General features: G+C 53.7%; 14 protein-coding genes across 14 annotated transcripts in view, besides 17 other annotated features; all 14 read right to left on the reverse strand.

The window, feature by feature from the left end:
- The first annotated feature begins 411 nt into the window (after nt 1-411).
- Nucleotides 412-456: a microsatellite.
- Nucleotides 457-586: 130 nt separating this feature from the next.
- Nucleotides 587-612: a microsatellite.
- Nucleotides 613-874: 262 nt separating this feature from the next.
- Nucleotides 875-5239, reverse strand: TraAM80_05580 (putative 5'-3' exonuclease; the record flags this gene model as incomplete). The annotated part of the gene is made up of 1 exon (XM_029382454.1): nt 875-5239. The coding sequence occupies one exon, from the start codon at nt 5237-5239 to the stop codon at nt 875-877; it is 4365 nt and encodes a 1454-aa protein (XP_029237632.1).
- A 130-nt stretch (nt 5240-5369) lies between these two features.
- Nucleotides 5370-5396: a microsatellite.
- A 400-nt stretch (nt 5397-5796) lies between these two features.
- Nucleotides 5797-5836: a sequence feature (A-rich).
- A 399-nt stretch (nt 5837-6235) lies between these two features.
- TraAM80_05581 (uncharacterized protein) lies at nt 6236-7291 on the reverse strand (the record flags this gene model as incomplete). Its single annotated transcript, XM_029382455.1, has 1 exon — nt 6236-7291. The coding sequence occupies one exon, from the start codon at nt 7289-7291 to the stop codon at nt 6236-6238; it is 1056 nt and encodes a 351-aa protein (XP_029237633.1).
- A 205-nt stretch (nt 7292-7496) lies between these two features.
- Nucleotides 7497-7523: a microsatellite.
- A 198-nt stretch (nt 7524-7721) lies between these two features.
- Nucleotides 7722-7749: a microsatellite.
- A 30-nt stretch (nt 7750-7779) lies between these two features.
- On the reverse strand, nt 7780-9807 carry TraAM80_05582 (uncharacterized protein; the record flags this gene model as incomplete). Its single annotated transcript, XM_029382456.1, has 1 exon — nt 7780-9807. The coding sequence occupies one exon, from the start codon at nt 9805-9807 to the stop codon at nt 7780-7782; it is 2028 nt and encodes a 675-aa protein (XP_029237634.1).
- Nucleotides 9808-10315: 508 nt separating this feature from the next.
- TraAM80_05583 (uncharacterized protein) lies at nt 10316-10852 on the reverse strand (the record flags this gene model as incomplete). The annotated part of the gene is made up of 1 exon (XM_029382457.1): nt 10316-10852. The coding sequence occupies one exon, from the start codon at nt 10850-10852 to the stop codon at nt 10316-10318; it is 537 nt and encodes a 178-aa protein (XP_029237635.1).
- Nucleotides 10853-10936: 84 nt separating this feature from the next.
- Nucleotides 10937-10977: a microsatellite.
- A 219-nt stretch (nt 10978-11196) lies between these two features.
- TraAM80_05584 (ribonuclease H1) lies at nt 11197-12306 on the reverse strand (the record flags this gene model as incomplete). Its single annotated transcript, XM_029382458.1, has 1 exon — nt 11197-12306. The coding sequence occupies one exon, from the start codon at nt 12304-12306 to the stop codon at nt 11197-11199; it is 1110 nt and encodes a 369-aa protein (XP_029237636.1).
- A 21-nt stretch (nt 12307-12327) lies between these two features.
- Nucleotides 12328-12349: a microsatellite.
- Nucleotides 12350-12660: 311 nt separating this feature from the next.
- On the reverse strand, nt 12661-13701 carry TraAM80_05585 (uncharacterized protein; the record flags this gene model as incomplete). The annotated part of the gene is made up of 1 exon (XM_029382459.1): nt 12661-13701. One exon carries the CDS (start codon nt 13699-13701, stop codon nt 12661-12663), a length of 1041 nt encoding a protein of 346 aa, XP_029237637.1.
- An 89-nt stretch (nt 13702-13790) lies between these two features.
- Nucleotides 13791-13819: a microsatellite.
- A 105-nt stretch (nt 13820-13924) lies between these two features.
- Nucleotides 13925-13957: a sequence feature (A-rich).
- A 146-nt stretch (nt 13958-14103) lies between these two features.
- TraAM80_05586 (uncharacterized protein) lies at nt 14104-16104 on the reverse strand (the record flags this gene model as incomplete). The annotated part of the gene is made up of 1 exon (XM_029382460.1): nt 14104-16104. The coding sequence occupies one exon, from the start codon at nt 16102-16104 to the stop codon at nt 14104-14106; it is 2001 nt and encodes a 666-aa protein (XP_029237638.1).
- Nucleotides 16105-16385: 281 nt separating this feature from the next.
- Nucleotides 16386-16418: a sequence feature (A-rich).
- A 77-nt stretch (nt 16419-16495) lies between these two features.
- TraAM80_05587 (poly [ADP-ribose] polymerase) lies at nt 16496-19786 on the reverse strand (the record flags this gene model as incomplete). The annotated part of the gene is made up of 1 exon (XM_029382461.1): nt 16496-19786. The coding sequence occupies one exon, from the start codon at nt 19784-19786 to the stop codon at nt 16496-16498; it is 3291 nt and encodes a 1096-aa protein (XP_029237639.1).
- Nucleotides 19787-19831: 45 nt separating this feature from the next.
- Nucleotides 19832-19855: a microsatellite.
- A 199-nt stretch (nt 19856-20054) lies between these two features.
- Nucleotides 20055-21083, reverse strand: TraAM80_05588 (oligopeptidase B-like protein; the record flags this gene model as incomplete). Its single annotated transcript, XM_029382462.1, has 1 exon — nt 20055-21083. One exon carries the CDS (start codon nt 21081-21083, stop codon nt 20055-20057), a length of 1029 nt encoding a protein of 342 aa, XP_029237640.1.
- A 630-nt stretch (nt 21084-21713) lies between these two features.
- TraAM80_05589 (oligopeptidase B-like protein) lies at nt 21714-22283 on the reverse strand (the record flags this gene model as incomplete). The annotated part of the gene is made up of 1 exon (XM_029382463.1): nt 21714-22283. The coding sequence occupies one exon, from the start codon at nt 22281-22283 to the stop codon at nt 21714-21716; it is 570 nt and encodes a 189-aa protein (XP_029237641.1).
- A 29-nt stretch (nt 22284-22312) lies between these two features.
- Nucleotides 22313-22780, reverse strand: TraAM80_05590 (oligopeptidase B-like protein; the record flags this gene model as incomplete). Its single annotated transcript, XM_029382464.1, has 1 exon — nt 22313-22780. One exon carries the CDS (start codon nt 22778-22780, stop codon nt 22313-22315), a length of 468 nt encoding a protein of 155 aa, XP_029237642.1.
- A 93-nt stretch (nt 22781-22873) lies between these two features.
- Nucleotides 22874-22896: a microsatellite.
- Nucleotides 22897-23251: 355 nt separating this feature from the next.
- Nucleotides 23252-23283: a sequence feature (A-rich).
- A 165-nt stretch (nt 23284-23448) lies between these two features.
- Nucleotides 23449-24669, reverse strand: TraAM80_05591 (NAD(P)-dependent steroid dehydrogenase protein; the record flags this gene model as incomplete). Its single annotated transcript, XM_029382465.1, has 1 exon — nt 23449-24669. One exon carries the CDS (start codon nt 24667-24669, stop codon nt 23449-23451), a length of 1221 nt encoding a protein of 406 aa, XP_029237643.1.
- Nucleotides 24670-24723: 54 nt separating this feature from the next.
- Nucleotides 24724-24748: a microsatellite.
- Nucleotides 24749-25037: 289 nt separating this feature from the next.
- Nucleotides 25038-26429, reverse strand: TraAM80_05592 (putative 3-methylcrotonyl-CoA carboxylase; the record flags this gene model as incomplete). Its single annotated transcript, XM_029382466.1, has 1 exon — nt 25038-26429. One exon carries the CDS (start codon nt 26427-26429, stop codon nt 25038-25040), a length of 1392 nt encoding a protein of 463 aa, XP_029237644.1.
- Nucleotides 26430-26747: 318 nt separating this feature from the next.
- Nucleotides 26748-26781: a microsatellite.
- An 849-nt stretch (nt 26782-27630) lies between these two features.
- Nucleotides 27631-27665: a microsatellite.
- Nucleotides 27666-27752: 87 nt separating this feature from the next.
- Nucleotides 27753-27881, reverse strand: part of TraAM80_05593 (surface protease GP63) — a gene marked incomplete at both ends in the record, with an annotated part of 1716 nt that continues 1587 nt past the window's right edge. Inside the window, one exon of the mRNA XM_029382467.1 lies at nt 27753-27881. This exon is cut by the window's right edge and continues 1587 nt beyond it. Within this exon, the coding sequence (XP_029237645.1) occupies nt 27753-27881 (129 nt within the window).

Raw genomic sequence — 27881 nt, forward strand, 5'->3', positions numbered from 1 at the left:
CCATTACTGTTTTCTTCATCATCATTCTTCCCTTCAGATTCTGCCCGCTTCCCCTCCTCCGCTTCCACAGAGACAAGAATGCCGCGGGAGAAATTAATCCAAACGTAGACGAATTCCCTTCTTGTTTTTTTTTTTAATTTTAATTTTTATTCTTTAAAAAAAAAAAAATTGTTTCTCACCTCATTATTCAGCACTCAACCCCGCGTTTCACCGCGTCGCAGAGGCCCAAACGTTTTCCTTTCTTTTTTTCCCTTCACGCACAACTTCCCCCTCAGGCCCCGTGGCACGGTCACTCTTCACTCCCCTAACATTCCCCTATTGAGGGAGACGAGAGCTGCAGTGCCAATGAACTATTTTATCCATATATAAGTCTTCTCCTTATTTCTCCCCATAGTTTCCCCACCGTTAGCATTGTTTTTTTTTCCTTTCTTTTTTTTTTCTTTTTCGTTTGCTTTTCAAAACAGCAGAGATACAAGTGCGTGCATGCACGCGTAAGCGCGTATGAATACATACAGAAATATTACACAAGAAGGGTGAAGCACGTGCAAGCGAAGAAATCTATAGAACCTAAGCACCACTCGTGGACATATATATATATATATATATATATATGTCTCAACATGCATGTACATAATCTTGTGTTTTACCTATAAAGTTGGGGTTATCAACAGTAGAAGCAGCGAAACGTTTTTATTAAATTTTCTTTTTGTGTCTTCCTTTCATTTTCCTTTAGAAGAGGAGGGAGTAAAAGGGAATGAGGGGGAGGGAAATGGTGGCTCCTCCCTCTCTGCCAATTCCCTCTCCATTCCTCATCCACAATCGCACACCTCCGCCCACTTTCTTTCGCAAGGTGTCTTGTCGTGCGCGCTTCGTTCTACTCACGCACGGGTGTCCTTCCAAGCTCTTCAGCGAGGCGCAACTTCAGCAACCGCCGGAAGAACGATACTGCCTCGCCGCTGCGGATGGTGAACTCGCCGCTCGCAATTCCACGCGGAATAGTAAGGGTCGTCTTTTGCTTCTTGTCACCACCCTGAATTTCAAAGATGCCGCCATCGCGGGGATTCATGCGATAGCGGGTGCCGACAGCGGCACTATTGCCATTCTCATTCTGAACACCCGCCACCGTGTAGGCCTCCATCTGCGGCGGAGTAACGGCAGCAAAACCTCTGCCGTCGTCACCGCCCCTGTTGTTGTTACCCACGGCAGCAGAAGAGTTGGTGATAGCAGTGGCAAACTTGGGTTTCACTGTGGCAGGGGACGGACGGAAGCCTTTCTGCACCTCCGCGAGTGTAGGTGGCGTTACTGACGCGACCACGCAATGCTCTGGCGAGGCCCTAAGTTTCCCGACGAGGTCCGCCAAACATATCCCGCCAGCGCCGCCAGACATCGTGACTGCGGCAGGAGTTGAGACCATCCCAGTCAGTGTAGCGGACGTTGGCGCGTCCTCCGCCGCGCTGCGTGGTTTTGGAATAAGCACCCCCCCATCCGCCACGGGCACTGCGACCTTCTGCTGTTGCTGTTGCTGTTGCTGTTGCTGTAGCTGTTGTTGTTGCTGTTGCTGTTGCTGTTGCTGCTGTTGAGACCTCTCCACAAGGGCCTTGAGGATGGAGGCGGTGTTGCGCTCTGCCTCTGTCACGGCCCCACCGACGTCGTCGCCGGGTCTGCTAAGCACAAGCAGCGAAGACAACTTCGACAGCCCGCCGCGCGGTTCCCGCAATCGACCATCAAAGTTACTTCCTCCAGTAAAGGGTTCATCGTAAACCACCTCTGCGTCGTGGCTTGTGGCAAGTATCCGAACAATTGTGCCCACCGCACCAAACGGGACACAACCGACTGCACGGCAGTTAACGACACGTGCGCCGAGACGGAATGTCTGATCCTGCGGCAGTGGAAGCTGAGTAAGGCGGCCGTCGCTGCTGCGTGTAAGGGGAAAGTACAGGTGGCGTTTCACCACAGGGTTCAGTATAATTTCCTTTGTGGTGCGTGCTTTCCGCCGGTCAAGTTCATCTTCCAACTCCTGCAGGTATTCGCGAGGAAAAACATCATCGCTGGCCCCAATAAGTGGCACGTCACGGATGCCAGACGCCTCAATGAATGCTTCAATCTCGCTTAGTATATCATCCACCTCCATCTCCTGCCATTTGCCGGTCATAAACTGCGGCGGCTCCAGGGATTGTGGGGAAACGGTGCCGCTTTCAAGCCGCTTCACAAGGGGCACGAACGCCTGCACGTATCGACGAATAAGTGCAACTGCTTCACGTGAGAACCAAGTTGTGTATTGCGGCGTGCGACCCGAGCGACCGAGAAAGTCGCGCTTGCCTGCATTGTCCAAGTAGTGGGCGGAAGGCTCTAAATTTTGCGCGAGTCGCACAAAAACGTCTTCGTTGTACGGTGCCCATGCACTCGTTTGACGTGGGACAAGCTTCGCATAGCCAATTCGGGCAAGATGATTGCGTGTAAACACAATGCCTAACCCCACCTCACGTGAGCCGTACTGCGATGTGGTGCGCAGTGAACCAATCAGCAAACGCAGGGCAAGAGGCCCCACACACAGCTCATTTGCCACCTCATGTAGCGCCATCCAGTTACATGGGGCGGCAAATGACAACAACGAGGAGGGAATCGCCAGGGATTCCTGGTACACCCGCACTGCCACGGCGTACATGTCACTACTCGACGAGGTGGATTCAAATACAAAACCAGCACTGCCATACACTTGCATCGGGGACTTCTTGTTCTTCGGTTCGGGGCCGACAAAGACGACTCTGGTACCGAGGCTTATATCCCCTTCAACACGATCACGCTCCACATAACGGGGGTCCTCTATCATGTCAACATCCTGCAGGCGCGCCACAAGTTGCATGGGGTAGCAAACTTCATCTTTCGAAAAACTCCGCACAATACGACCCTTGCGAGTCAGACGCATGGTGGTAAAGAGGTTAACGTACACGAGCATGTAAATCCCGTCCACGGCAATGCCAAGTTTTTCCTTCATGTACTGCATGTGTGTGTCACACTCTTTTGTGAAATTTAGCGACTCGTCACGATTCAGTTCCCTCGTCTCCGTGCCACAAAAGGTGCCATCCTGCGCGATGACAGCACTAGCGGTTATACGCTTGTCACGGATGGACGCGACACGGGCACGACGATAGTGCGGAAAACCAACCAGCACCTCCTGCCCAACCAGCGGCATGGCCTCTATCACGCTTATAGCCTTCATCGAATCCTTCAGTGCCAGGATGATGCTTTCTTTTCGCGTTGGCATGCCAAAGACTGTCACCACCCCCGTCTCGCGCTGCAGTTTGATGGAGTCCCACTTGGACTGCAATGTCCAGAATCCCTCCATCTGTTTTTCGCCGAGTGCAACCCCTGGGCAGAGCCGCGGCACAAACTTCGCTTGCGGTAAACATTCAAACACCTTCCGGCGCACCCGAACATTCCGTAAAGGCCCAAACATTGTGTTGGGTACATCATGCGGAGTCATTTCAGGATCAAAAACAAACAGTGTGGCCGGACCAAGGCGATTGCGCATTTCATCCTCAGGACTAACTCTGTTCTGTACAGACTGGTACGACGCAAGCAATACGCGTTCGTCGATAAATGGAATCAGGACAATACCCTCCCACGGCGCCCGCGCGCCCTCACGATCAATTTGCAAAATCTCAGGAAAAAATTTTTTTAGCGGACTCTTGTCACTAAGCATAAGTGGCCAGTAGGCAGGTGGCATAGAACGGTATGACATGGGCGGCAGTACGGCGAGAAGTTGCTGATGGGGGAGAAATGGTTTACTGAGATCAAACTCCACCTTCTCTGCAATGGCAGGAAGGTTTACCAAGTCACTTGCCATAGGAGCGTAGTGGTGCGGGAAGTACCATTTCCACGACGGTGGCCCTTGGTAGTAATACCCCATCACCCACAACAAGCCCTCAACGTAGTGTAATTTCAACTCCGCCATGTCTTTTCCCTGCGGATCCCATCCGTTGTCAAATCCATGTTTCTCACGGTAAAATCGCTCCTTATATTCTTGTATATTCTCTACTGTAGCGCTTGTGACGGCGGCCACCTCGTGCGTGGAATCATAACGCTGCATTTTCCGCTGATACTCCTCCTCCCTCTGTTGACACCGCTTGATGGTGGAGAGTTCAAGTTCACCAATGTGCTGCAGCAATAGCTCTACCGCACGCCAGTTAATTTGGCCCGCGTTCGTGAGGTACATGCACTCCCCAAGTATGTATTGGCAATAAACGTCAAGCATCTGCAACAGCCCACCATCGTAGATGGAAAGCGTCGGAATCGTCGGCAAAAAATCGTTGCCGACGAAGAAACACATCAATACGAAATCGTCCAAAAAACGTTCCAGGTCGTAGCTAGCTGGAAGCTTCGCGCCAAGTTTGTTCCGCACATCCAGGTCAAGGTAATCACGCAGAACATTCACGTGAAGTAACACAAATTCATCGGCTTTCCGGTAAGATTTATCAGCAATAATTCCATTGGCCTCATCCTCCTCGCGTTGCTCACGGACGCGGCGCGACTCCTGCCCGGGCCCAAATGTCACCACCTCCCGCAGAAGCAGAAAGTGTGGTTCATGCGTTGCGAGCGCGAGCATGACAAGATCGGCGTCAAGGCCGTACATGCAGTGGGTTTCATTGGGGCTGTACCCTGGCTGCATCTTACGACGGCGTATGAAGTCCACAATCTTGTGCTCGCCCTCGCCCGGGTCGTCATGGCCGGAATACACAACCTGGCAGTTCTGCCACGCCGGATCCGAGGCGATCTTCATGGTTATAAAGTACTGGAACTGCTCACTCACCCGCACCATAAAGTCCGTTCCAGGGGTAATACAGTTGCTGTCAAACACATCCTTCTCATCAGGCACGTCGTCGCCGCGTGCAAGGGCCTCTTGTCTGGCCACCATAAGTTCGTAGCCGCTACGATAGCGACGCTGGCGCTGCTGGTTCATCTTCGCCCTCGGCGCCACGCCGTCAACAGCCAGAAAAAAGTACTTGCGCGGCTGAATCGCGTTAAAGAGTTTCTCCAAGTAGGCAAACATTGCCTCCATCATCACCTTTTCCGCTGCCGCCTTCTGTGTTGCATCAACGTCGTTGGTGTGGGTGCAGTTATGAATAATGCCGTTCATGTCGAGGTACAAGTTGTCGACAGCTGGCGGGGAGTTGCGAAATGGGGTAATAACCGTCGGGCAGCGCTCCGCAACCCACCGAAAGAACTTTGGAACTCCCATGATTTCCTTCTGTGACACACACCTGCACAATTACTCACTTCAAACTTCCTTCTTCTTCCTTCTTTTTTTGCTCGTTTCCCTTTCTCTCTCCCTTCACCGTTTTCTATCCTTCGCTGCTCAGACACCTCCGCACACACACACAAACACACACACAAACGCTTTAACCGTAGGTAGGTGGGTAAGTGGTAGTAATAGTAATAACAATTGCCTGCGCGGAATGCGATGCCACAAAACTTTCTTTTTAAAAAATAATACGTATCTGTGTGTGTGTGTTGAGAATGCAGGGTTGGGAATGAGTCCAGACTAAGAAAGGGGAATATCTGTGCGGAAAAGAGGCAAAAGAAAAAAAAAAGGTGGGTGTGCCTACACGCGCAGGGAGTCACATGCGTAAAAATATCCGTCTAAATCACCGAACCGATGGTGCGAACAGGGACGGGGATCCCCACTTGAGGGAATGCGGCGTCATGTGTCGCATAGAACGTTCCTTCATGAGTACGTGTCAGGAGGGACTCCTGGTGCGGAGGAGAAGAGCAGCAGCCTTGACCACAGCAGTGGGCAAAACAAAAAACAAAAGCAACATGCCAAAAACAGCAACAACACGAAGCAGTAGCCACATGCTCTCACTGCGACAGAAACTTTTTTTTTCTTGTATTGTTCTTCCCCCCCCCCCTCCTTGTTTCCTCTTGGAAGCGAGAGTCCTCATTTTTCTCGTGGCTGCCCACATGCCGCCATTTCTCCACACTCCCATGCACTCTGAAGCTCGCACCAAACTTCCTCCCTCTTTTGTTTTTTGCGTTTTTCTCCTTATGTACATACTCACACACGAATATGTAAAAATCATACAGAAAACAAAATAACAAAAAAAACTGGTGTACACAGAAAGTCAGAAAATGTTTTGTTTTGTCTTTCTACAATTCAAATACATAAAAAAACTGCAACACATACACACACTGCACGGTGAGAAATATGTGCATGTTTGAGATAATATAAACTTCCCTAAGCCACTTTGCTGCTGTGCTCATCCTCAAAACAAACAGCGCGCCTCACTTGTGATTGCATTGGCTCATCAGCATTGGGTGTTGTGGCTTCATTCGGCGTCTCATTACTGCGGGTGGTGGCAGTCTGCTGGGGCTCGGCGGCGGCAGCAGTGGCGGTGGTATCCCCCCCCTTGGCACTGACGTGATGGGTGCAGGGAAACGTCGGCGCCTTGGCGTAGCGCCGTCCCACGATGCTGCTGTTCGCCTTTAGCGTGCCAGTCTTTGTAAAATCCTTCTGAACGACAGCGTTGCGTTGATTCACCACGTCGGTGACACGGGCATAATCTGCTGTGTAGTCCCCAACCTGATACACCTCCGCGCAGTGGCAATGCCGACTGTTCACGCCTCCGCTAACCTCGTCACGGAGGTAAGACCGCGGCCTGTAGTCACAGCTTTCCTTCATAAAATCACTCTTCACGTTCCGCACCCCCCGCGGGTGATCACCAGGACGCAACAGGAAGGCAGTATGGCTCACGGGTGTGAAATCATAACCTGCCTGCGACAACACCGGTGGTGGGCAATCCTTGTACAAAACCTGCGGCGCAAATGAGCGCGGCACACTCTTCTTGCATGTGTGGTAGCCACGTTCATCGACAAGGGGCTTCAGTCGCGGAAACAGACGGGCACGACTTGCCACGGACGCCTCAATGGTGGCGAGCTTGTACACGCCGTTGGGGTCGTATGAACCGACGTGCTTCAGCGACATGGGGTCATGTGGCTTGAGGCGTGCGTAACTGTCAAAGGAGCCGCAACTGAAATTGATGCGGGCCTTCAGTAATCCCCACGAGTTTTTGTTTGCCTCCTGAATGGCGTCAAGGGCGTGACGGTACGTGACACCCCTCCTCAGCATGTGTGTCGTCCATTTTGAGAGTGGGTGATCGCGCGTGGAGGTGGTGTTGATTTCCTCCAGCTTGTAACCCTTCTTGCGTAACTCCTTCTTTGACGGTAACTCCAGAAGCGCGTAACTTATCGGCACACTTGCTGTCGGATCTTGCACCTCGATGGAGGAGTACATTCTTCTCTCACCCGTGCGCAATGGAAAAAGTACACCTGAACGAAAAAATAATAATAATCAGGAGGAGGGGAAGGAATAAAAGCCATAAAAGATCATATAGAACAAACAAAGAAACAAAAGCATGGTCACATATATATATTCATATTGCAGATATGATGTCACATCATACCCCCGCCGCAACGCATCCATTCATCTCTGCAGACGCCAACAACACACACAAACAACAACAACAGACGCGTTATTTACACCGGGGCGAGAAAGATCAAAAAAGCAAAGAGACAAGGGAAGGCAGCAACGTGCGAGATAACAACTTACGTGTGCGTGTGTGTGCCGCTTCTTCCTCCATTCACTGTCACCCCACCCCCAACCTCCACCACAAAAACTGCAAAAAAAGGCCAAAAATAATCGAGATGCAGACGCACACAGCGACCAAGAAAATACAAAACAACAACAACAACGCCAATATCCCGGTGCAAGCCGCATCACCGTTAGAAAAGACCCTCAATGTCAAAGATGTTCACAGGGACACCGCTAGCTCTTTTGCGGTTCCCCATATTCGTTGGCGCACAGACCCCGCCATCTCCCAAGTCCGCCATCCTCGCTGCCGTCACGGTCGGCGTCATCGCGGGCGCCACAACACGTCTTCCCACACCTCGTCTTGTGGCTGCTGTCCTACTGTGCTGCCGATGGTGGTGCGCCGTGGCGTCAAAGGCGTTGAAACGCAATTCGTTCAACCGCCCCGTTGACGCCTCCAACGTCTCTGGAATGATGTCATCGGCGTCGATGGCGCGCGTTGTGGACAGCACTGTGTGGCCAGGCAGACTCGTTAATCGCTCCATCTCAACCGTCTCGCTGCTCACAGTGAGCTGCTGTTTGACAAAACGCTTCGTATCGGTTGAACCCGCAGCTGTGCACCCCGCAGCAGGGCTGCCACCTGCACTGCTGCCGTACGGCTGGAAACATGGATACGGCGGCAGGGGAGGCGGACCCACCACAATGAGATCCTTTGCGTCGGGATATGCAGTAAGCTCGCGGGAGATCCAACCACCCACGCCATCTCCGTTTTTGGTATTTTTTGTTACCTGCTGATCATCGCCAACAGCTGCCGCACCTGCCTCAGTATCACTCGGTGCGTCACGAAAAAGAGGCGTTGGGTCTGTGCGCCTTCCACCGGGACTCGTAGGAGCATGCGCCCGCTTCTTCCCAGCAGTCACCTTTCGTCCTGTTTCCACTGCCTCCTCCTTTTTAGCCAGCTTCTGCAGCTGCGGGAAGGGGTTCGTGGGAAAGGGGGTCAGTGTGAGTGGCGCCGCGTGGGCGATGCTCTTGATGATGTCAAAGTACTCCACGCAGCAGAGCCCAAGTTGGTCCCGTATAACATGCAGAAAGTGCCGAAGCGGAAGCCGCTCGCGGCTGTTGTACAGCACAACATCACGATGGTGTTCGGTGTAGAAATATCCAACGACCTTATCGCCATGTTCGTTATTGTTAGAATGCTGCAAAGACTCATCCAACACCACTCGCCCTTGGGCACACGAAATAAAGTTTCGAACCTCCTCATAAAGCGATCGCTGCACAGTAACAAAGGTGAGGTTGGCAAACAGCCGCCGACGATCCAGCCGATTTGGTGGATACAGCAGCCTCAGTCCGTTGGGATCTTCGTTTCTCGCTTGTACCTGCGAGGGCCCCCCACCGCCGTCGTCGCTCGTCGCGTCATTCCACAGCGTCGACCAGAATTCGGCGAGTGGTGGCATGTACGCGCGCGGGTCTGGCAGAGGCAGGTGCGGTCCGTGGCGACTCTGCAACGCCTCAAAATAGGCGGGCGTCACAATCTCCACGGCGCGACACAACATAGCGATGGTAACAGGGGTCGGCGTAAGACGGGAGGTGACAAGATAATCCGCGTTGTGAAAGCCCAACACAAAGTGGGCTCCACAGCGGCGTAGGCAGCAGTCCAACGTCGCTCTTTGCTCCGCTTCGATAGCGAGAGGAAAGACACGCATTGGGATCCACTGCAGCCGCAGGGCTGCGCCGTGTGCGCCAAGGGTGATGGAAAAGTCCCGCCACGAGGGTTCTTCACACGGCACATGGAACGGTTCATCCTTATTTAGCTTCTGGCGTGAAGTCAGCAGCAACACCTCCGCCTCTTTTTCCGTCTCCGCATCATATACGCCAGCATGACTACGGCATAACTGCAGTTCCCTAGTGATAACATCATTCGCTTCATGCCCATTCCCGCTGCTGCACGGTGAGGAGGGAGATACCACAGTGCCGTATTTGGACACATCTGTAAGGGCAATGTGTCCAGGCGTCTCTTTTTCCTCTTCCTCCTGTCCTTTTCCCTCTGGCTGTCGTTCAGCTACCGCCGCCGGTAACTGCCCAACTTCTATTCTGAGATGCGTGCGGCTTATGCTCGCGTCATCCTTGACGGTAATGTGGCAGTCCTTCTTGCCCACCGTGTAGGCCTCACCGCCCAGCAGCCAATAACAGGCCTCGCCCTTGAAGTACACAATCCACATCGCATCCAACCGCCTTCTCTCTTCACACACACGCAAACCTTTTTTTTTTCTTCCTTTCGTCTTGTATCTTTGGTTTTACCCTCCTTCTATGTGTCTGCTTATCTGCAAGGACGTATGTGTGCGTGCGCCTTCTCCGTTTTGTGTGTTCGCAAAGCAGGGAGGCAAAATAACATAAGAGACACAAAATAACAGGCCATCAATTAAAAAGGACACAGATGAGGCGCGTTTGCCTACAGGAAGGGGGGGGTGGTGACTGGCGAAGGGAGAAGCACATATATATGCATAAATAAGCGTATATATCAGTGCATAGATTGATAAACTTCAGTCGAGGTCTGACCCCCCTTCTCAAAAAAACAACAAAAAAAAACAGTTGCAGATGTGCGGTGACGCCGTCGTGCCGCAGCTTTTGTAACAAAGCTGATCCATCCCCTGTGTGGGCTCACTGGCAGTGCACCCACGGTGCGGCAAAGGAGGAACGGAAGGTGTTCTGCAACTACGAGAGCGGCCCCTACGCTCCACGCGCGTGTGCCGTCGGTGACGCCGAGACTTCCACCTTTGCCCTCACCACACCGACGTGCACTACGATACCTACGAATACCGTAATGGCCACTGCGACTGCAACGTTGACGACGAACCAACTGAACAGCACGGTGTCTACAGGCTCCTTCGGGCACTCGTCGAGGCGTGACAGGCAGCGGCCGCTCTCCAAACACACCTCACTACATTGCGCTTCTTGTGATGCCGTTGCAGGACGCCTCGCCGCGCCGACACCCGTAAAGAAACACGGGCGGTGCCCATTGGCGGGACGAGTGCAGAAGGTGCCGCCGCTGCTGACGCACCGGGCACACGTCGTCCCCTGCACGAAGCAGTCAACAAGGCTGAAACAGCCCGTCCCACAGCTGCAATTGTCCGCTGGATGACACGACATGTCATCAGGACACCACACTTGAACTGCGCTCGTAGTGCAGTGAGAGCATGACGTGACGGTCACCCCGTCCGTCAGCGCCGCAGACGACAGCAACAAAACAACAAGGACGAGCATCATAACTACTCGTGCAGTCTCATCACCATTCACCACTCAATCACCTATCTTGCCAACTCTGCGTTGCCCGAGCACTGCACCACCCAACTTTCTTGCTATCTATTCTGTATTTGTTTCCTTTGCTTCTTGCATCGCATGCGACGGAAAAGAAACAGTGAAAAAACGGCACACACAAAAAAAAAGGGCAAGGAAGAGATAAGGAGAGGCCCAAAAGGATGCCGTGGCTTCACAGAACCCCCCCCCCCTCTCACGCACGCACGTACTCTCTACCGGCGTCGGAGTGGTGCTGGCAACAACTTCGAGTACAACTGTAGAGCACCAGAAAAAAGCATAGGGAGGCCGCACCTTCACTCGTCGGTGGACCGTCCGTGGAGCGCGCCCATCACCGCCAGGTGGTCCGCCATTTCATTCCCGTGGATACCACTGTGTCCCTTCACATGAACCAACTGCAACGACAGCCGCCCCGCCACTTTCCGCGCCACCACAGGCAGCAATCCAAACTGAGCCACCAGCAAATCACAGTACCGGCCTGCATGCCTGCAGCGCATGGCGTGTAGCGTCTTCCAAAGGTCGCAGTTCGCCACAGTCGATCCCTTGGAGCCCCAAAAGCCGTTTCGTATCCACTTATGCATGTAAAAGTCGGCGCCCCGAATGGTGTACACGCTGTCAGAGAAGACACGCAGGTTGTAGCATGGCTCTGCCTCTAACGCGATTCGAATTACATGAATGACGGCATGAAGCTCCGCTCGGTTATTTGTCTGCGGCTCAGCAGCAGGAAGTGGTAGGGAGAAGTTCCGCGGGTCGTTTTCCCCGTAGTAACCGCCGTAGCCACCGCGTGAAAGTGTCCCCTTGCCATTTGCGCGGCATGCCCCATCGACGTACACCTCCACCGCCTCCTGCTCCCTCGCCTTCATCCACTCATGGGAAACGTGCTGCAGCATCTCTGCGTCCCCCGTGATGCCCTCCTCCACCTCCGACAGTGTCAACGGCGACAGGGAGGCCGAAGACGAAAGTGATTGACGCTGACGCTTCCTCCCCGCTGCCGCTGCTGCTGCCGGAGGCTCAACAGACAGGCATTCCTGCCTGCCCAGCGTCGGTGCCACGCCACACGCAACATCTGCTGCTGCACCCTCCACAGTGCCCTTGTGGTCCGCATCGTTCTCACAAGCAAGAAACGCCTGCGCCTCTTCCAACGTCTTGAAGGACTTAAACCGGGCTCGTGGGAACCCAGTTACGTTGCGGCTGCACTCGTCCCACGACTCATAAATGCCTGTCTTGTAGCCTGCCGCGACGGCGTAGTACTTTTTCTTAGACAGCGATGACATTGCTGTTGGTTGGACACCACCAGCAAACTTTTCCTCACAACCACACGACGCCAACTTAACAGGGTAAAGAGCCGAATGCGCACGCCTATCCACCGACCACAGAGGAGGCGCACACAACAAAAAGGAGACCATCGAAGAAGCGGTAAGGAAGATAAAAAACAAAAACAAAAAAAAAGCATAAATCTTCCACTCATACTACTGAATCGCTGTCGTCTTCAAAGGGAAAAATATACAAACAGACACATTCTCAAAAGTGCACGTATCACTGCACACGTAATGAGAGGAGCAGCACCGACGTGCACGCAAACACAAGTTGACCTTTCTGCTGGCATTCATCGCCCCACAGTACATCGCCGCCCTTCAAACAAGAGCAACGCTAAGACCGTGACCATTCAGAATCAAATGCATATAAATACGCGTAGATTTGTCTCTACAGAAACGCACCTGCAACAACGCCCACCACCACTTCTCTCTTCTTTCCAGATTCTACAACACTTCAGAACTTGTATGCCTCTTGAACTCGCAGCTAAAAAGTTTGTCCTGAAGCCTTCTGAGAGACGCGATCAGACCCTTCAGGTCTTCTCGGCTGCCTGGCAGCTTCTTTGCTGCTGTCTCCCACAGCAACGCTTCGCGCTCGCAAAGGCGCAGTTCCAGTTCTTGCACATTGTTCTCACGCAACACGATTTTCTCAGCAGCAGCAAGTTTATCCACCACTGACGCGAGCTGAGCGTCCAATTGGCGTTGCTGGCGGCTCAGCGAGACCTCCCAACCGATAAGGCACTCACGCTGCAGCATCAGCTCGGCCTCGTGCCGAGAACAGCTCTCCTCACGCTGTGCCACGGTGGCCTCCTTTTCTTGCAGCACGCGCGCACTGCTATGGATAAGATCCACCTGCCTCTGGGCGTCGTTCAACAGACACTCCTGCTCCTCCTCTAGTCTCCGCTCGCGAATGTCAAGCTCTGCAGCACGCGCATCAAGATTATCCTTTTCCTCCCGTGCGACGGCAAGTTTTTGTGCCACCTCATGCTCCCGTCGTTCCAACGCGCACTTCGCTTCATGCAGCTGTCTTCGCTTGGCGTCGGCCGCCACCTTCGTGGCAAGATGCTCCTGCAGGTGGCGCAGCTGCTCCTCTCGTTGCGCAAGCCTCTCTCCCTGCGCAAAGGCCTCCACTTCACGCCGCACAAGTGACTCCTCCCGCTGCAAAATCTCCGTTTGCCATGCGTACATGGCAAACGGCGGCGACGAGTGCAGGTGCTGGGGGATATTCATGGGGGACGACGCATCATGCCAGACATCCGCAACCTCGAAGAGTGTTTCCTGCTGGAACGGCCGCAGTTCGCCACTTGATGCGCTCCCCTTCATTTCCGTCGTTTCTTCCCGTGTGCACGCATTCTCAGCGGAGGGCGGAGGAAGACTAGGCCCCTCAGCGCGGGCAGCAAGCAGCTCCGCCGCGCCGCGCTGCGTAGACACGTATGAAGCAAATGCAGACGGGTCGTCTCTGCTACCACGAGGCGAGGGGTTGAACATTTTACCTGGAAGTTCAATATGCAGAAACACGCACGCAGACTTACACAGAATCTGCAGTAGTGACCCCTTCAAGCACCGCAGACTAACTTCTCCTCCCCACCCTCCTCCCTCCCTGCCTTTTCTCGCGAGTGGTGTGGTATGCCGACAACACGTCCGCTAGCACGCTGCGGGTGAGCAGAGGAAAAGGGGCACCTCACCCACCAGCAGACAGCATTTCAACCGCAAAAAAGAAAAGTAAAAAACAAAAACAAAAAAACGACGAAGTGCAGGTCAAAGCAGAAAAAAAAAAACAGCAATACGTGCGCCCAGAAAAACACCGCCGTTGGGGATGACACCGTAGCACCTCAAAAACAGGCGTTTGAAGGAACATTTCATTTCCTTCCACCCACACCGTCCCACGCACTACGGCCCCCCCGCCAACTGCAGCAGACTCGCCACAAATATGGCGTACGGCAGCGCGCTATCATCTAAGGCATCGGCGCCGCCCAGGACCGCAATAGTGCGGCAAAGGTGGCGCGTCGCTCGCACGTGACGGACTCCCTCCGCCTCTAAAATGGAGTTTGCAACCTCAGCACAGACCTCACACACGACGCCCGCACTGCCACCGCTCTCCTGCGCAAGCAACAAAAGTAGCCTCCGCGCAAATGGAAGCAACGCGCGACAGAGTTCCACAACCAGCGGCAGCGGCGCCAAATCAAACTGATGTGTCTTGCGTTGATGCGACAATGAACCCTGCATTTCTGCCGTCGAAGAAACAGAAGTCAGAGGTGGTGATGGAAGAGGCGACGCCGTGCTCCGCACTTCGCCTCCTCCACCACCGTGAAGATGATGATCCTTGTTTGCAGCAAGACGAGCGAGCACGCTTTTTAGCGGAGAAGAGTGTCGAATAACCCCAAACTCTTCCTCATCGCATGCGCTACCAAATGAATTGCTGTCCATGGGCTGAGTAGAAGGAGGCCACAAGGTTTGGTATGCCACACTGTCGCGACTATCCAACGGCAGTGGCCACGTTGCCTCCCATTGTTGCGGCGACTGCGGGGACAACCTCATTGCCTCCTTTTCTTCTGCTACTAGCACTGTGGATGCTGCCGATGCGGGCAGCGTTGAGAAGGACCTCGAGTTGTCAACATTATGCACTCCACCACATCCTGCATTCGTGGGCAAAAAAGGACTTTCCAAACACCTCACCGGCTGCTGTGGCGCTTCTTCCACCTCCTCGGAACCCACCGTCAGGTCCAGGGTGATGGACTCTTCCACAAGAACGTGCCAGTCGACCAGCTCTGGTGCGCTGGTGTCGGGAGAAAGGTCAATGTCAACCACCGTCAACGCGTCACCCGGTGGCTCCTCTGGCAAAGCACGTAATTCAAAGGCAGATGTGACAGCGGACTGTTGACAGGGCTCACACGTCTCTGCCGCAGGATGGTGGCCAACAGACGCAGCACACGTGGGGTCAGCACGTGAACGATGACGCACCGAGGCTGTGTCAGGGCTGCACCACTTCCCTCCCTCTATGTGCTGCCTCGCTTCCCAGTCCAATGGCGTCGAGCTTGCACCAAGAAAGCGCGGCAAAGGTGAACGCATAACGGGCGGCTTCTTTGGAGGCACGGAAGCCACCGTGTTCTCTGCAGTAACATGAGCAGAGTCTTGCAGCCTTTTGTCGGAGCAGGATACCAGAATGCTCTGGCCACATTCCTCATCCCTTTTTTGGTTTCCTTGCTTCTCTCCCCTCACCAGCAACTTCTCGCTACCGCAGCTGACGGTAACGTCGTAATCATTGTCCTCGTCTGGCATTGGTGACTTCAGTCGCCGACCGAGCCACCGTTGCGGTCCACGCGAAAAGGTGGAGACAGGCGCTTCCGTGTCTGGCCTTTCTGGTATAGGCGACCGCACACGTGGTTGCTGCTGCTGCTGTTGCTGCTCCATCGCAGGTGGTGGTAATTCTGCAGCGCGACAAAACAACGTGTAAAGTTCAACAGGTGTTGCAACGGTATCGGTACTCGCAAGCGTCCGCTTCGGGGAAGAGGTCAACGCACACGTGTACCGGCACGCCACCTCCTTCATGTTCCCATTCCTTTCTTTTTCGTAAGTCACCGATAAATTTCGCTCCGCGCTGCGAGCGTCGTTGCCATGAACGGCGCTAAGTGCATTGCGATGTTCACCGCCCAGCTTGTTGCTTGCCGCCAAGGGAGCCAACGTTGCTCGTGGCTCACAGGCGGAGTCAATGACACTGTTGGAGCTCATGTCCCCCATCAGCGGCACCTCACCATCGATGCGGACGAGGCCAACAGTTCCCTTACCGCACGGCCCCGGCGAGGGAATGTGCAGCTCACTTTGCGGTGAGCCTATTGAGGCGCGTCGCCGTTCTCCCGGTCGTACGGGCGTCCAAAAGATGCACTTACGCATCTTGCAACGGACACGTCAATAAGCAGCAAGAGAAAAGAAGATGAAAGGCTGCACACGTACACCCAACAAGAGAGTGAGGATTAGGGAGATAGAGAGGTGGTGTAGCATCAAACCAACACACAGAGAGACGGCCACGCGCAAGAGGGCACGTGTGTGTGAAGAGCAAAATAAATATAATTGAGGGTGAGCCTCCACCCCAAAAAAAGTATTTAAAAAAAAAAGCGCGATAACTGAGTGGGGCGTGTGCGGGTGGGTGAAGGCGGTCAACACCACGGCCACGGAAGAAAACAACAACAAAATAAAAACAAAAAAAAGTACAGCGAGACCCAGAAAAAAGGAAGGACGGGAGAGAAGAAGGTGGTTTCATCCCTCCACACGCATGCGCGTTCACTCACGCCTTCCCTAGTGAGACACGAAGTTGCTGTGCACGCCGACCAGCTGCGCCATCACCGAGTGCGTGCGCCCGCTCAAACAGCATCAGCGCCTCTTCTCGCTGGCCGAGAAGTGTCTCAAGCAGCACACCGTAGTTGTACAGCGTCATCACATCAGACGGATCACGCTTCAGTGACACATCGTACCACGCGGCTGCTGCCTCGTAGTCCCGGTCCAACGCCTCCAAAATGTAGGCCCGCGCACGAGCCCCTACAGCGCTATCCAAATGGCGCTCGTGCACGTCATTCCACACGCACCGGGCCCCTTCAGCGTCACCTTGACGATACAAGGCCCAACCTTTTGTAACTGCCTCCTTCGCGCGTCGAACGACGTCACCCGGGGACGCGCCCATTGCGCGAATAACATCGCAGCCTTTGCCACCTTTCTCTTTCTTGTTATTGACGTTTAAAATCATGAGTTGAGGTCTTGAGGTCTCCTCCTTCGCCTCCACGTTTTCTTCGCCCTCTTCTTTTCCTGCACCTGAGGCGATGGCAATATACTTGGCGTACAGACTGTTCCTCGTGACATTCATTGGTGATTGCTGTAGCTTTGTAGGATGACTCGGCAGGACCGCACTGCTGCTACTGGAATACATGTGGCTATGGTGGCTATTCACGCTGGGGTCAATGCCCTTTTTCTGTTGGTTATCGTTGTGGTCAAAAACAGCGCGTGTTCGAGTGTCCGCGGCTGAAGCGGTAGTAGTGGCATCGCAGTATTGCCGTATTGCTACTGGTGATCCCACCGCCTGAGTGGCAAACACCTTCGCCCCGCTACTGTCCGTGTCAGTAAGTCTGTTGCAGCTCCTTTGAAGCTCGCTTCTCAGATACTGCACCTCTTCCTCCGCTTGCATGTGCTGCAGCGCCCCCACCAACTGCAGCGGGTTGGTGTGTTGCAAAGCCGCCGTGAGGGCTTCGTCAAGTACGCCGGCCGCCTCCTTAACCCTCAAGACGCACTTCTGGCGCAGTTGAAGGTCACTGCGCTGCTCAACGTCTGACTGCTCCATGGCCCGCAGAATAGCCGCAACACGCTCCTCCGCCTCGCGCCGAATCCGTTCTACTTCCCGTTCCACCTCAAGACGCTTTGGTGCCGTCCTCATCTCATCTAGCTCGCGGCTAAGCTCAGTCTCGCGGACTGCAAGATCCGCTACAAGCTGATGCACGTCACGCCTATAGTCTGATAGTCGTAAACGTGCCTGCACAGCCGCGTCTTCAATCGCAAGCACCTCCTCCTGACGGTAGGCGCCCAATACGACGCAGCGACTGCACACAAATGCTTTTTTTTCCACCGCGTAGTACTCCACAGCCCGCGACGGATGTGCCTGACATGGCGTGATGGTGACATCCACGTGACACTGCACCATGTAACGAGGCAACACCTGCTTCGGATCGTACACTGCCACCGCCTGTCCGCCGCCAGAATCGTGAAACACACAACAATCCCACTCCTTTAAGAAGTCTGCCGTCCCCGCACACATCGTTTTTTCTTGCGGTGGGCAGACAAAAGGCCTGCCAATGACCACATCACAGACAAGGATAGTGGTGGCCTGTCTACGGTTCCAGTTTTGAAATGGGCGACGGTAAAACACAGCGCATGGGTTCTCTCTGGGTAGGGGTTCCCCAACAGTATCGCCGCCAACGCCCCGTACGACAATGTCACGCAGCCGATGGCATTCACCAACAATGGCAAGCCGCTCAGTTGTACGCTGATGTGCCGCAGAGAGTCTGCTGGCAAAGCAACTGGCATGTTCGCTGTTTGCCACCGTTGTCACCGCCACCACCTCCAGATTGAGTTCCTGCAGTCCAACCAGGTTGAGTACCTCGCTTCTGACTGTGTCGCAGTACGGATCGCTGAAAGTCAAATTCTCTTCTCGTACGGCAGCACGCAGGCGTTGTTCCCAATGGTGACTGAGTACCTCACGCTCTCGATTGGTGTAGCCCATCTTTTCCACGGCGGCGTTAAACGCTGCCTTGTTCATGTAGTACACGTCTGACGGTCGCTGCCCATGACGCCGCAGAGCCTCACAGAACGCAACCCACAAGGCGTCCCCGCTGCTGTCGTAGTCAAGACTCTTCCCGCTCTCCTCCTTGCTGTAACTGTGGTTCCACCCTGCATTGGAGGCGGTGTCTGCAGTGAACGTGGGACCAACATGAGACACGCTCTCAATAACGGGGGAAGTCCGCTGCTGTGGTGACCATGTTTCCTCCACCGGTTGTTGTGCACTCCCACTTGACAATGTTCCTCTAAGCGGCGACAACTTCTTTTCCACTGCTGAGGCGAACGGCTCCACCTCGCGTCGGCGTGTTTGGCGCGGATTCCGTGGCGACTCGTACTGTGTTGGTGGAAACAAGTAACCGCGCGGGTCCGGTTCTGGACCGTACCTCATTGTCAATGCCTCAAACAGTTTACGCGGCGCCTCCCCAAACTCACGCACAGCACGTGCTACATCCGGCGTGGCGGCGCTCAAGTTGTGTGCCTTCAAGAAGGCCGCCAGACGTGTCTCCGTGTCAATGGTGTCTGGCTCCGGCCCGTTGTCAATCACAAGGCTGTGCAACAACTCCTCCTCACGATTCTCCCACTCCTGCAGGAGCGACGGAATCCGAGTCGCGTGCTCCCGCCCGTACACGCGGAAAAAGTCCCGGATGCGCCGCTCGTAGTCTATAAGACCGTACTTTCTATACAACTTTGTGAAAGTGTCCACCTCCGGAATGCTGCGCACGACACCGTCCACCAGCTGCAGCCCACCCGGGTTGTACTGCGCGAGGAACTCCGTGAGGCGTCGCCGGTAGCCGGCAATGTCGGACGGTGTCACAGCGAGCGAGACGCCCACCTGACCCATCCCCGTCCCCACGAGGTGTGTCACGAGCTTCCGCCGCTGCACCACATCGGCAATGTTAATCACGAGATTTGTCGCGTTTGACCCGACAACGCGCACGGAGTTTTGCAGCTGCTCCCTCACTAGCAGGATCAGCTCAAGTGTTGGGGCGGAGGTCGACCACTCAGCGGCGCAACGCTCGTCACGGCCGTCAAATTTGACCTCCAAGACATCGCCAGCAGACGTCCGCGCGATGTCCCGCGTCGTAAACTTCGCGGTTACCTCCGGGCAGTTGGTGAAAAAAATGCCACCGCCAGACACCGCCCGCGCGACGACGAAGAAGACACGTGCGTCATCAAATCCGTCCTCGGCGCAGACATCCCGGGGAATATTCACGATGTTGTGAAGCCGGACAAGAACCTTCCAAACGCTGCTCATATCAATCAGACGCGCCTCCTAAGAGACAAGAGAAACAATGGCGATAAGAAAAAAAAAAAAAAACAACAAGACGTGGAAAGCAATCAAAGAATATCCGCAAAACAACAACAGGAAGAAAACCTATCCCATGCATAACCTGCAACGTATACGGTAGAGGCGACAAAAACAACATCGGCTTCACCGCAACGTTGGCGAGCACCAACTCGGAGGCTGTGGGCGGGGAGGAGTACTACAAACGGCAAATAAATAAATAATTTTACAGACTACTTCACGTATGTGGCACTTGTTTACTCCTGGATTCTTCCGCCCACTTATTCTCACCTGCGTCCCGTCCTGTGCTACCTGTCTTGGCACCACTTTTCGCCTCCTCACGTGCATCCCGCTCCTTCGCGCGAAACATCTCGCCTACCTTGCGTTGCTGCATCTCCTGCTCGGTTGGCACCCAAAAGAACGGCTCCTTTTCGGCCTTCAGCTTGAAAAGGTTGGACTCCCAGTCAAAGTTGTTGAGTTTCATGTGGTAATTTATGCGCTCCCGCTCCCAGCTGTCCCACTTGAGAAAGACCTTCTTCTGGTCGTCATGGTCCATCGCCCCAGTGGCGGTGAGATTATGCATGTGCATCATGATATCCATGTCGTTCAGCACCTTCCCAGGCCCCTCCAAGTCCATCTGAGAGCAGAGGAAGGAGAGCTCCTTGCAGACATTCTGCATATCCCCCCAAACGTAGTGTCCACAACTGCTCCACGCGCGCAACACGAGAGGACGGGCAACAGGGTCTACCCCCTTACGTCGCCGCTGGTGCCGCAGTTTGGAAACGTACTTCAGTGTATTCCACGCTGGCACACAGTCGTCGTCGAGGCAGGTGGAGATTATCATGCCCGGGTACGTAAGACGATCGTTGATGTTAAGGTATGAATCATACTGCGTCAGCCGAGCGTAATCCTCAGCACTATGCAGCGGGCCTCCCCAGTCATCGCGTTCCGCCAGCGAGAGCGGGATATCAGGGTGGAGCATTGTGTTGATGACGTCTAAAAACGGCGAACGAAGCAGAGCATTACCAAACAGTCCACAACCGCGTATATTCATTGCAGCCGCGATGGGCACGCAACCCGCGCTATTCCCTGCCGCCACCATCAGCTCGGGCTTGGTGTAACCCATGTTAATCATATGTTCACAGCAGGCGATAAAGTCATGAACCGCGTTGATCTTATTCTTGCCATTCTCCTGCTCTGCCCAGTTGGGCAACTCACCACCACCCCACACGTGGGCAAAGGCAACTGTCCAACGGCGTCGCAGCATCTACATGTATGGTGCGAGCTGAAAATGCATTGACAGCACCTCATCGTAGGAGCCGTAGACATAAATGAGGCAATGTTTTGGTGTGTTGGGCTGCGCCTCAAAGTCGGTCGCCTCTTGCACAAAGGCGTCACGCCGCTGACAAATGGTTATGGGAATCTGTGTGCCATCTCGAGAGAGGCAGAGGTCACGGTAGATGCTGTTCGGCCACATGTAGTCCCAGGGGGTAAATTGCTCTGACTGACGTTGGGTAAAAAGGGCCTCAGGGCTGCATAGTTGACTCTTCTCCGCCGTCATCTTGCTGTCAAATCTAAACACACCGTCCTTGCTAGGCTAACAGATACTGCTGAAAACAAAACTTATTGAGTCCTGATTAAAATTTTTGTTCAGCCCCGGTGCCACAGAGGCAAGGGACGGGAAAAAGCAGCAGCAAGTCGTCCTTACGTGCCTGCCGTGCGGCGTCGTCAAGGTCCTTGTCGCACTTAATGATGCGGATGTAGTTGATGCGCTCAAAAGCAAAGTGAACCTCGTACAGGACAATTCGGCCCTGAAACAGATCCATGCCAACAATCTGCACATCGTCGCGATAGGGAATAGGGAACAAGCTCCTTCCACTCGGCATGTATGCCGTGTTTAAAAACAACTTCTTCGCGCGCGTAAACAATGTGGTGATTCGAACCACGGTCGGCCACCACCATGATAAAGTGACCGTCGTAGTGCTCCAGCCAGCTCCAGTTCTCCCTCCCAGCAATCTCCCACAGGTCGACCGTTGCGGAAGAAGGCCTGCAGCTCACGTGGAATCTTCGGGAATGAGGCGGGAAGCACAAGTGCGCTGCTCTTCATCTTGGAGTCGAAGGTAATAATGATGTACGCATTATCCTTCGTCTTGTGAACATCCACAAAGAACTGCTCCTCATCCTCACAGTAGAGTTCCACTGGTGGGGGGAAAATGCCCGGACGTATCTCCTGCATGATCACTGTCTGTGGCCGACTGAGGTCGTTCGACTCGGTAAAATAAAATTGATTCCCTGAGCCAAACTCAATGCTCACAATAGTTCGGCCACAAATCACATGAAAAAGGCCTGCGTTGTCCATGCTGCGCATGTGGCAAATGTAGCCATCTCCACCCGCTACGGAAAATGTGTACGCCAAGTACTTTCCGTCCTCAGAGACGCGGCAGATTTCCAATGTGACACTGCTCATACCCAAAGTACTGTTGCAGCGAGGTCGGGTTAATGAGCTCCTCCGAAGGAGGTCAACCTCGCCAAACCGTTTTCAATAAAACCCAATGACGTTGGGATCCCCCCGGGCACCACACGGGTAAAGTACACGTAGTCCCCAATCCGTTCCTCACCCTTGTCAAAGCCTCCCTCTCGGCTAGTGATGACGAATTTGGCGTCACGCTCCGCCCACAGCCGGGCCTTGGTATGCTTAAAGTCAAACTTCGTGCCAATGAGGGCGTAGCGCTTCTGTTCATTTCGCACGTAGCTCTGCGTGCGTCGGTCAAAGAGACCTTCCATGCACCTGAACGCGTCGCTCTGGGCCCGCTTCCCGTACAGCAGCAACTCCTCCGACAACGTGCCGTCCAGACACGGCCGCGGAAACTTGTTGCGCGTGTGCGGAGCAAAGCGATTCACGAGGCGCCTGCCAAGCGTGTAGACGACGTTTGAAGCAGGCACCCACGGGTACAACGCAGCCATATTCCTTTTTGTTGTTTGCTTGCTGGCCTCTCGTTTTTTTTTCTTCTTCCTTTTGGAGTTCGCCTCAGCGTGTGACAGTATACACGTGGGCGATGTCGTGTGTGTGTGTGTGTGTGCCCCCTCCCTCCTCCTCTGCGGCGTTCCTTTGCTGCGCGGCCACACTTACAATGCCCCGGTACACGAAGTGCGAGAGGTGAAGCCATGCGTCACCGGAACAAGGAAAAAAAAAACAGACGTGTGGGCAGTCAATTTCATCGAGAGACGGACACTCGAGCCCCCCTCACCACACACACACAGGCCGCTAAAAATAACAACAATAAAAACAAAACTGCAAATGAAAACCAGCGACAAGTCGATCATGCGGGGCATGCCGCGGACAAGGCGCCAGGTGAAGTAACGACTTCCACTTAAGGCGTGTGTCCGGCGAACATGAAGACACGCGCTTCCGTGTCGATCATTTTGGTAAGCCCCAAAAACAGAGAAAAAGAAAAAAAAAGAAAGAACATCTCCCTCTCGCAGAATCCGACGAAATGCAACGCCTCATTCCAATGCAAAGCCAAGGCCCACATAGAACGAGGGAGATGCATACATGCAGGCAGCCAGGCAGGCCAAACGCCAACAGTTCAATAATAATAATAATGACAGCAGCCGCTAAACACAGAACCCTCTCACGTTGTCTTTTTTGCTTGAATGTCAATTTTCTGCTGTGAACGTCTGGCGAGGCCAAACCATGATCGATCCCACTGCTCAAAAGTAGGAAGCCAGTGGAGCTTAAACCAGAGAATGGTGTCTGCCCAGCCCTCGACAAACGGGATAATCGGCTGATACTTCAGCTCCTGCTCCGCCGCTGTGATTCGAAACCAGCGGTGCATCGTCAATACAAAAACGTTAAACACGTTCAATTTAAAGACGCGGCCCAGCATCCACCCCAGCGCCTCGGCAATCAGAGCCACCACGTAGAGGAACCAAAAGTTATAGTGCGCCTTCTCCTCAATGGACTGAAACCCCATGGCCACCACGGCCTTGTCAAGCTCCTTCCAGAAAACACAGTAGGCGTCAGGCTCGGGGTGGGTGTTGCCGTCCGTCACAATGTAAAATTTGCCTAATACGGGTGAGCCTTCAAAGAGTTGACGTTCCGCGATGATCAGACCATGTGCGTAGTTATCAACGTGCGTGAAACAGATGCGATTTTTCCCTGAGCCAAAAATACGCAACTTGCCCGTTCCGGCTGCCTCCAGCATGTTTGGTAAAAACAAGTTGTCACGCGGCCCATACACTTGATGGGGCGCCACACTCACCACAAAAAGATCGTCGCAGCAGGCCGCTGTCACAGCCATTTCCGCCTTGGCCTTCGTCTCCGCATACATTTGCATATATGCGTCCAAAGGCAGTTTTGGCATTTCGTCCTCTGTCAAGCCATCCACGCATGGACGGTGAAACAGACTTCCCTTGAAGCGTGTCGAGGGGGAGCTGCTCATCACCAGCTTATGAACACCCCACTCTTTACACGCACGAATGACATTCATCGTTCCCCCGTAGTTCACTTTGTAGTACAATTCGCGCGGATGAAAGGGCCCCACCGCTGCCGCCAAATGCCAGACGCAGTCGGCTCCCTTGATGGCCTTTGACACGTCCTCATAGTTTGTAATGTCGCCGGCAACGTAGTGGATGGAAGGATGCCGCCACGCACCGACGGTTTTCTCTACCGGGACGATGTCAAAGCAAACCACACGCTCTGCCCCCCGCTCCACCAGCATCTCCACCAACCGCATTCCCACAAACCCCGTGCCCCCTGTGACGACGCACACCTTTGGAACCACCGGGTAATCCTTCGAGGCGGTTTGCCGCTGAAGCGGTGAGAGAGCCGGATTAAGCTCTCTTGTTGGCATGGTCTCTCTTCTCCTTTACTCGCAGTGCACCAACGTGATAATGGTGTCCTTCCTACAGACCGCACACACACACACACACCTGCTAATAATTGAAAGCAATAAATAATAGATCCTACACAATCCTACTGCAAGAACAAGGCCCACGTTTGTGCATGCAACAAGAAAGAAAACCAGGCGTGGGCATGTGGAAGCGATCAACAAACGTACCTGCGCAGATGAAACTCAGAGGACGCAATAGATCAGTAAAAAAGAAAAAAAAACATGTGTGACATATAAAACGGAAAACAACAACAAATCAGGCCGCGAAGAGCAGACATTTGCAAGAGAAAGAGAGAGTGACCGAGCGAGAAGAACTAAGATCACGCTAATCACAGTGAGGCAGAAGCTGTTACAATGCGCTCCAGCGCAGAGAGTGATTGATTTGCGGCCTTCTCGTCAAGCATTTCTGACAAACTGGAAGCGATTGGCAAAAACACGGGTCCCTCGTAAAACCCATCGTCGCGTCTCCGCTTTCTGCTAAACAGCATAGACCTCATGGCACGGGGAGAAAGACCAGTAACTCCACCGGCAGCGGTATGTTGTGTGATGGGTGAGAGTAGAACATCTCGACAAAACTGCGTTAGTTTGTCACAATCGCGACACGACGTACTTTCACCGAAAAGTGTGATTTCCTGTGGAATGGACTCCTCAAGCAGCTCCCGCACAGCAACCACCGTGGCATGGGCAACGCTAACATCTCTTTTCCGGATTTTATCGGGAACAAAAGCCTTTGACAAGTCATCCAGACACGGTGTAAAGTCCTGGTTTGCCGCTGCCTTCGGTAGCAACATCTCCAGCACGCGTGGGTGGAAAAGTGGGGCGTTATCCGAGGCGTCAGTCGCAAAAGAGGGCATGAGCGAGACACACACCGCGGCCTCATGTACAATGGGGGCCATAATGGCAGCGTATGTTACCACTGAATCGTCCGCGAGACGCACACTCTGCTGCGACCACGCTGAGGTGGTTAGATAATTACCCAGCGCCCTCCGTTCTTCAGGAAGGTAAACGTGCAGAAAAACCAAATATTTCCAAACGGCTTGTTTAAAAACCTCCTGCGACTGCATCGAGGCAGAGGGATCGCCAGCCATTGAGATCACAATCGCGCTTGGATGCGCTGCAGTAACAGACGTCGCCTCAGCGTCCCCCGTCACAAAGCGACAATGCGGCAACACGTCTTCCATTAATACCTTTATTTTCGCCTTCAAACCATTAAGGGAAGAGCCACCAAGAATGCACTCTTCTGCTGACACGGTGTTTTGAACATACCCCACAACCTCACCGTAAGCGCCAGGCGCACAACTTCCGTTGGTTGGACACCTAATCACCTCCGCCCACATGGGAAGACGGTTGGTAAGCGGAACGCGCGGAAACCCCAAACCACCAACGCAGCCCGAGTGCTGGTAGAGGCAACGCCGATCCTTCGTTTTCGGGTACAGAGCCGTTAGAAGACTCAATACAAACGCCCTACTTGCCCCACGGGCACCGCCAAAAGAACCACCATAAAAATGTAGCATCTCCCACACAGGGATGCAGGCCGCGGTCGCCAAGGCAGCGCCCTGAGGCTCCCTCAGTACAAGGTCATGATGGACTGCCCGCATGAACCTCCAGTACACCTTTAGAAGTTGCCCCGCCAGCTCAGAAGAGCCTCCTTCTTTCGCCCACATCGTCAGCAGTTCGCCCAGACGTTCTACCAGCTGCTGTGGCTCGAGATTATCACCCATCGCCGCACACCAAAAAAAACACTCAGCGAAACAACCACCTCCCGCAACCACAGAACAGCAACACGCCCACAAAAAAAAAAAAACAACCTGTCCAGAGCCTTCTCCTTCAGTTCCTACACACACAAAAAAAAAGGACAAGTACAACGATGGAAGATCGCAGTGTGTCTAATGTGCAACAAGCACTCCCCACCACCACAGAGAGCATTCACCCACAGCGGCCTTACACAAATCAACCAACAAAAAATACACAGGCATGCGCAATGAACACCATGCACGCGCTGTAAACCCAAAAAAAAGACTACACCTGCGACCCAGCAAAATAATAAATAATAATAAATAATAATAATATATATATGCGTGTCCACCGCGTGCAACAAGGACAAAAACAACAAAAAAAAAACTCGCCTCGCCCATAACAAAAGGGTTCGTGAGCCAACGGACAGCCCTTCTCCCCTCTTCGGCATGGCGTTTGGAGTCGCAATATATATATATAAATTATACGTTGCTCTTTTTATTATTTCAGTCAGAGTACAGTACAAAAACAAAACAACACTGTGACGCAAACACGTTTCAGAACACATGTGGAAGACAAAACAAAGTTAATCGTTTTTATCTTTTCTTCACCACTTGCATCCAGCGAAGGCCACGCGCAATCTTCACCTCACCACCCGCGGTGCTATTGGAAAGAAAAAAAAGAATATTTTAACACTCGTCACCTCACGGCCAGAAGTGGTCAAAGCAAAGACATTTTGCAAAGAAACCACCTCGTATTCCCATATACTGCGCACACATGCTCTGTGAAAAGCGTCGCGGCATCATTGCCCTGCCGCCGCAAGAAGTGCTCTGTTGCGACTGCTGCTCAAAGCGGCACCGTCACCGCCACCACCGCAGTGATCGCGGTGAGGAACAGACTGGAAAGAACAACAACAGCCGCACAGCCATCGTGGCCGCCTTTGCCGTGGCCGTCTTTGCCGTGGCCGTCTTTGGCGGGAATGTCTTTGCTGTGGCCGTCTTTGGCGGGGACGTCTTTGCCGTGGTCGTCTTTGGTGGGGATGACGATACTGCTGCCGTCGGCGGCGATGGTGCACACTTCGGTGTACTTCGGGCACTTGAGCTTCCCTCCCGCTCTGAAATCATCCGAGTCCGTCACCGTGATTTCCTTTCCCTCGGGACACGACTCAAAATCACTCCTGCCGAGGTACTTCACCTTCACTGCGCCACCCTCACACTTCACCTGCGCACACGCTCCTGCGATGTTCTTACCGCTGCCATCCTTCTTCACCTGCAGCGCCTCCGCGTCCAGGCACCACGAACCACTCCCAATCAGCGACCCTGGAAGGGTCTGCTTACTTGCCTCCACACATGCATTGGACAGTTTCCGAGACGACTCGTCGTAAAGTTTTGTCGAAATGATGTGGCACACATCCTTCTCGCTCGGGGCCCCCTCGCGCA

This window comes from Trypanosoma rangeli (assembly GCF_003719475.1).
Source record: "Trypanosoma rangeli strain AM80 chromosome Unknown Tra_15.4_contig_00185, whole genome shotgun sequence".
In the NCBI taxonomy this organism is placed as follows: domain Eukaryota; phylum Euglenozoa; class Kinetoplastea; order Trypanosomatida; family Trypanosomatidae; genus Trypanosoma; species Trypanosoma rangeli.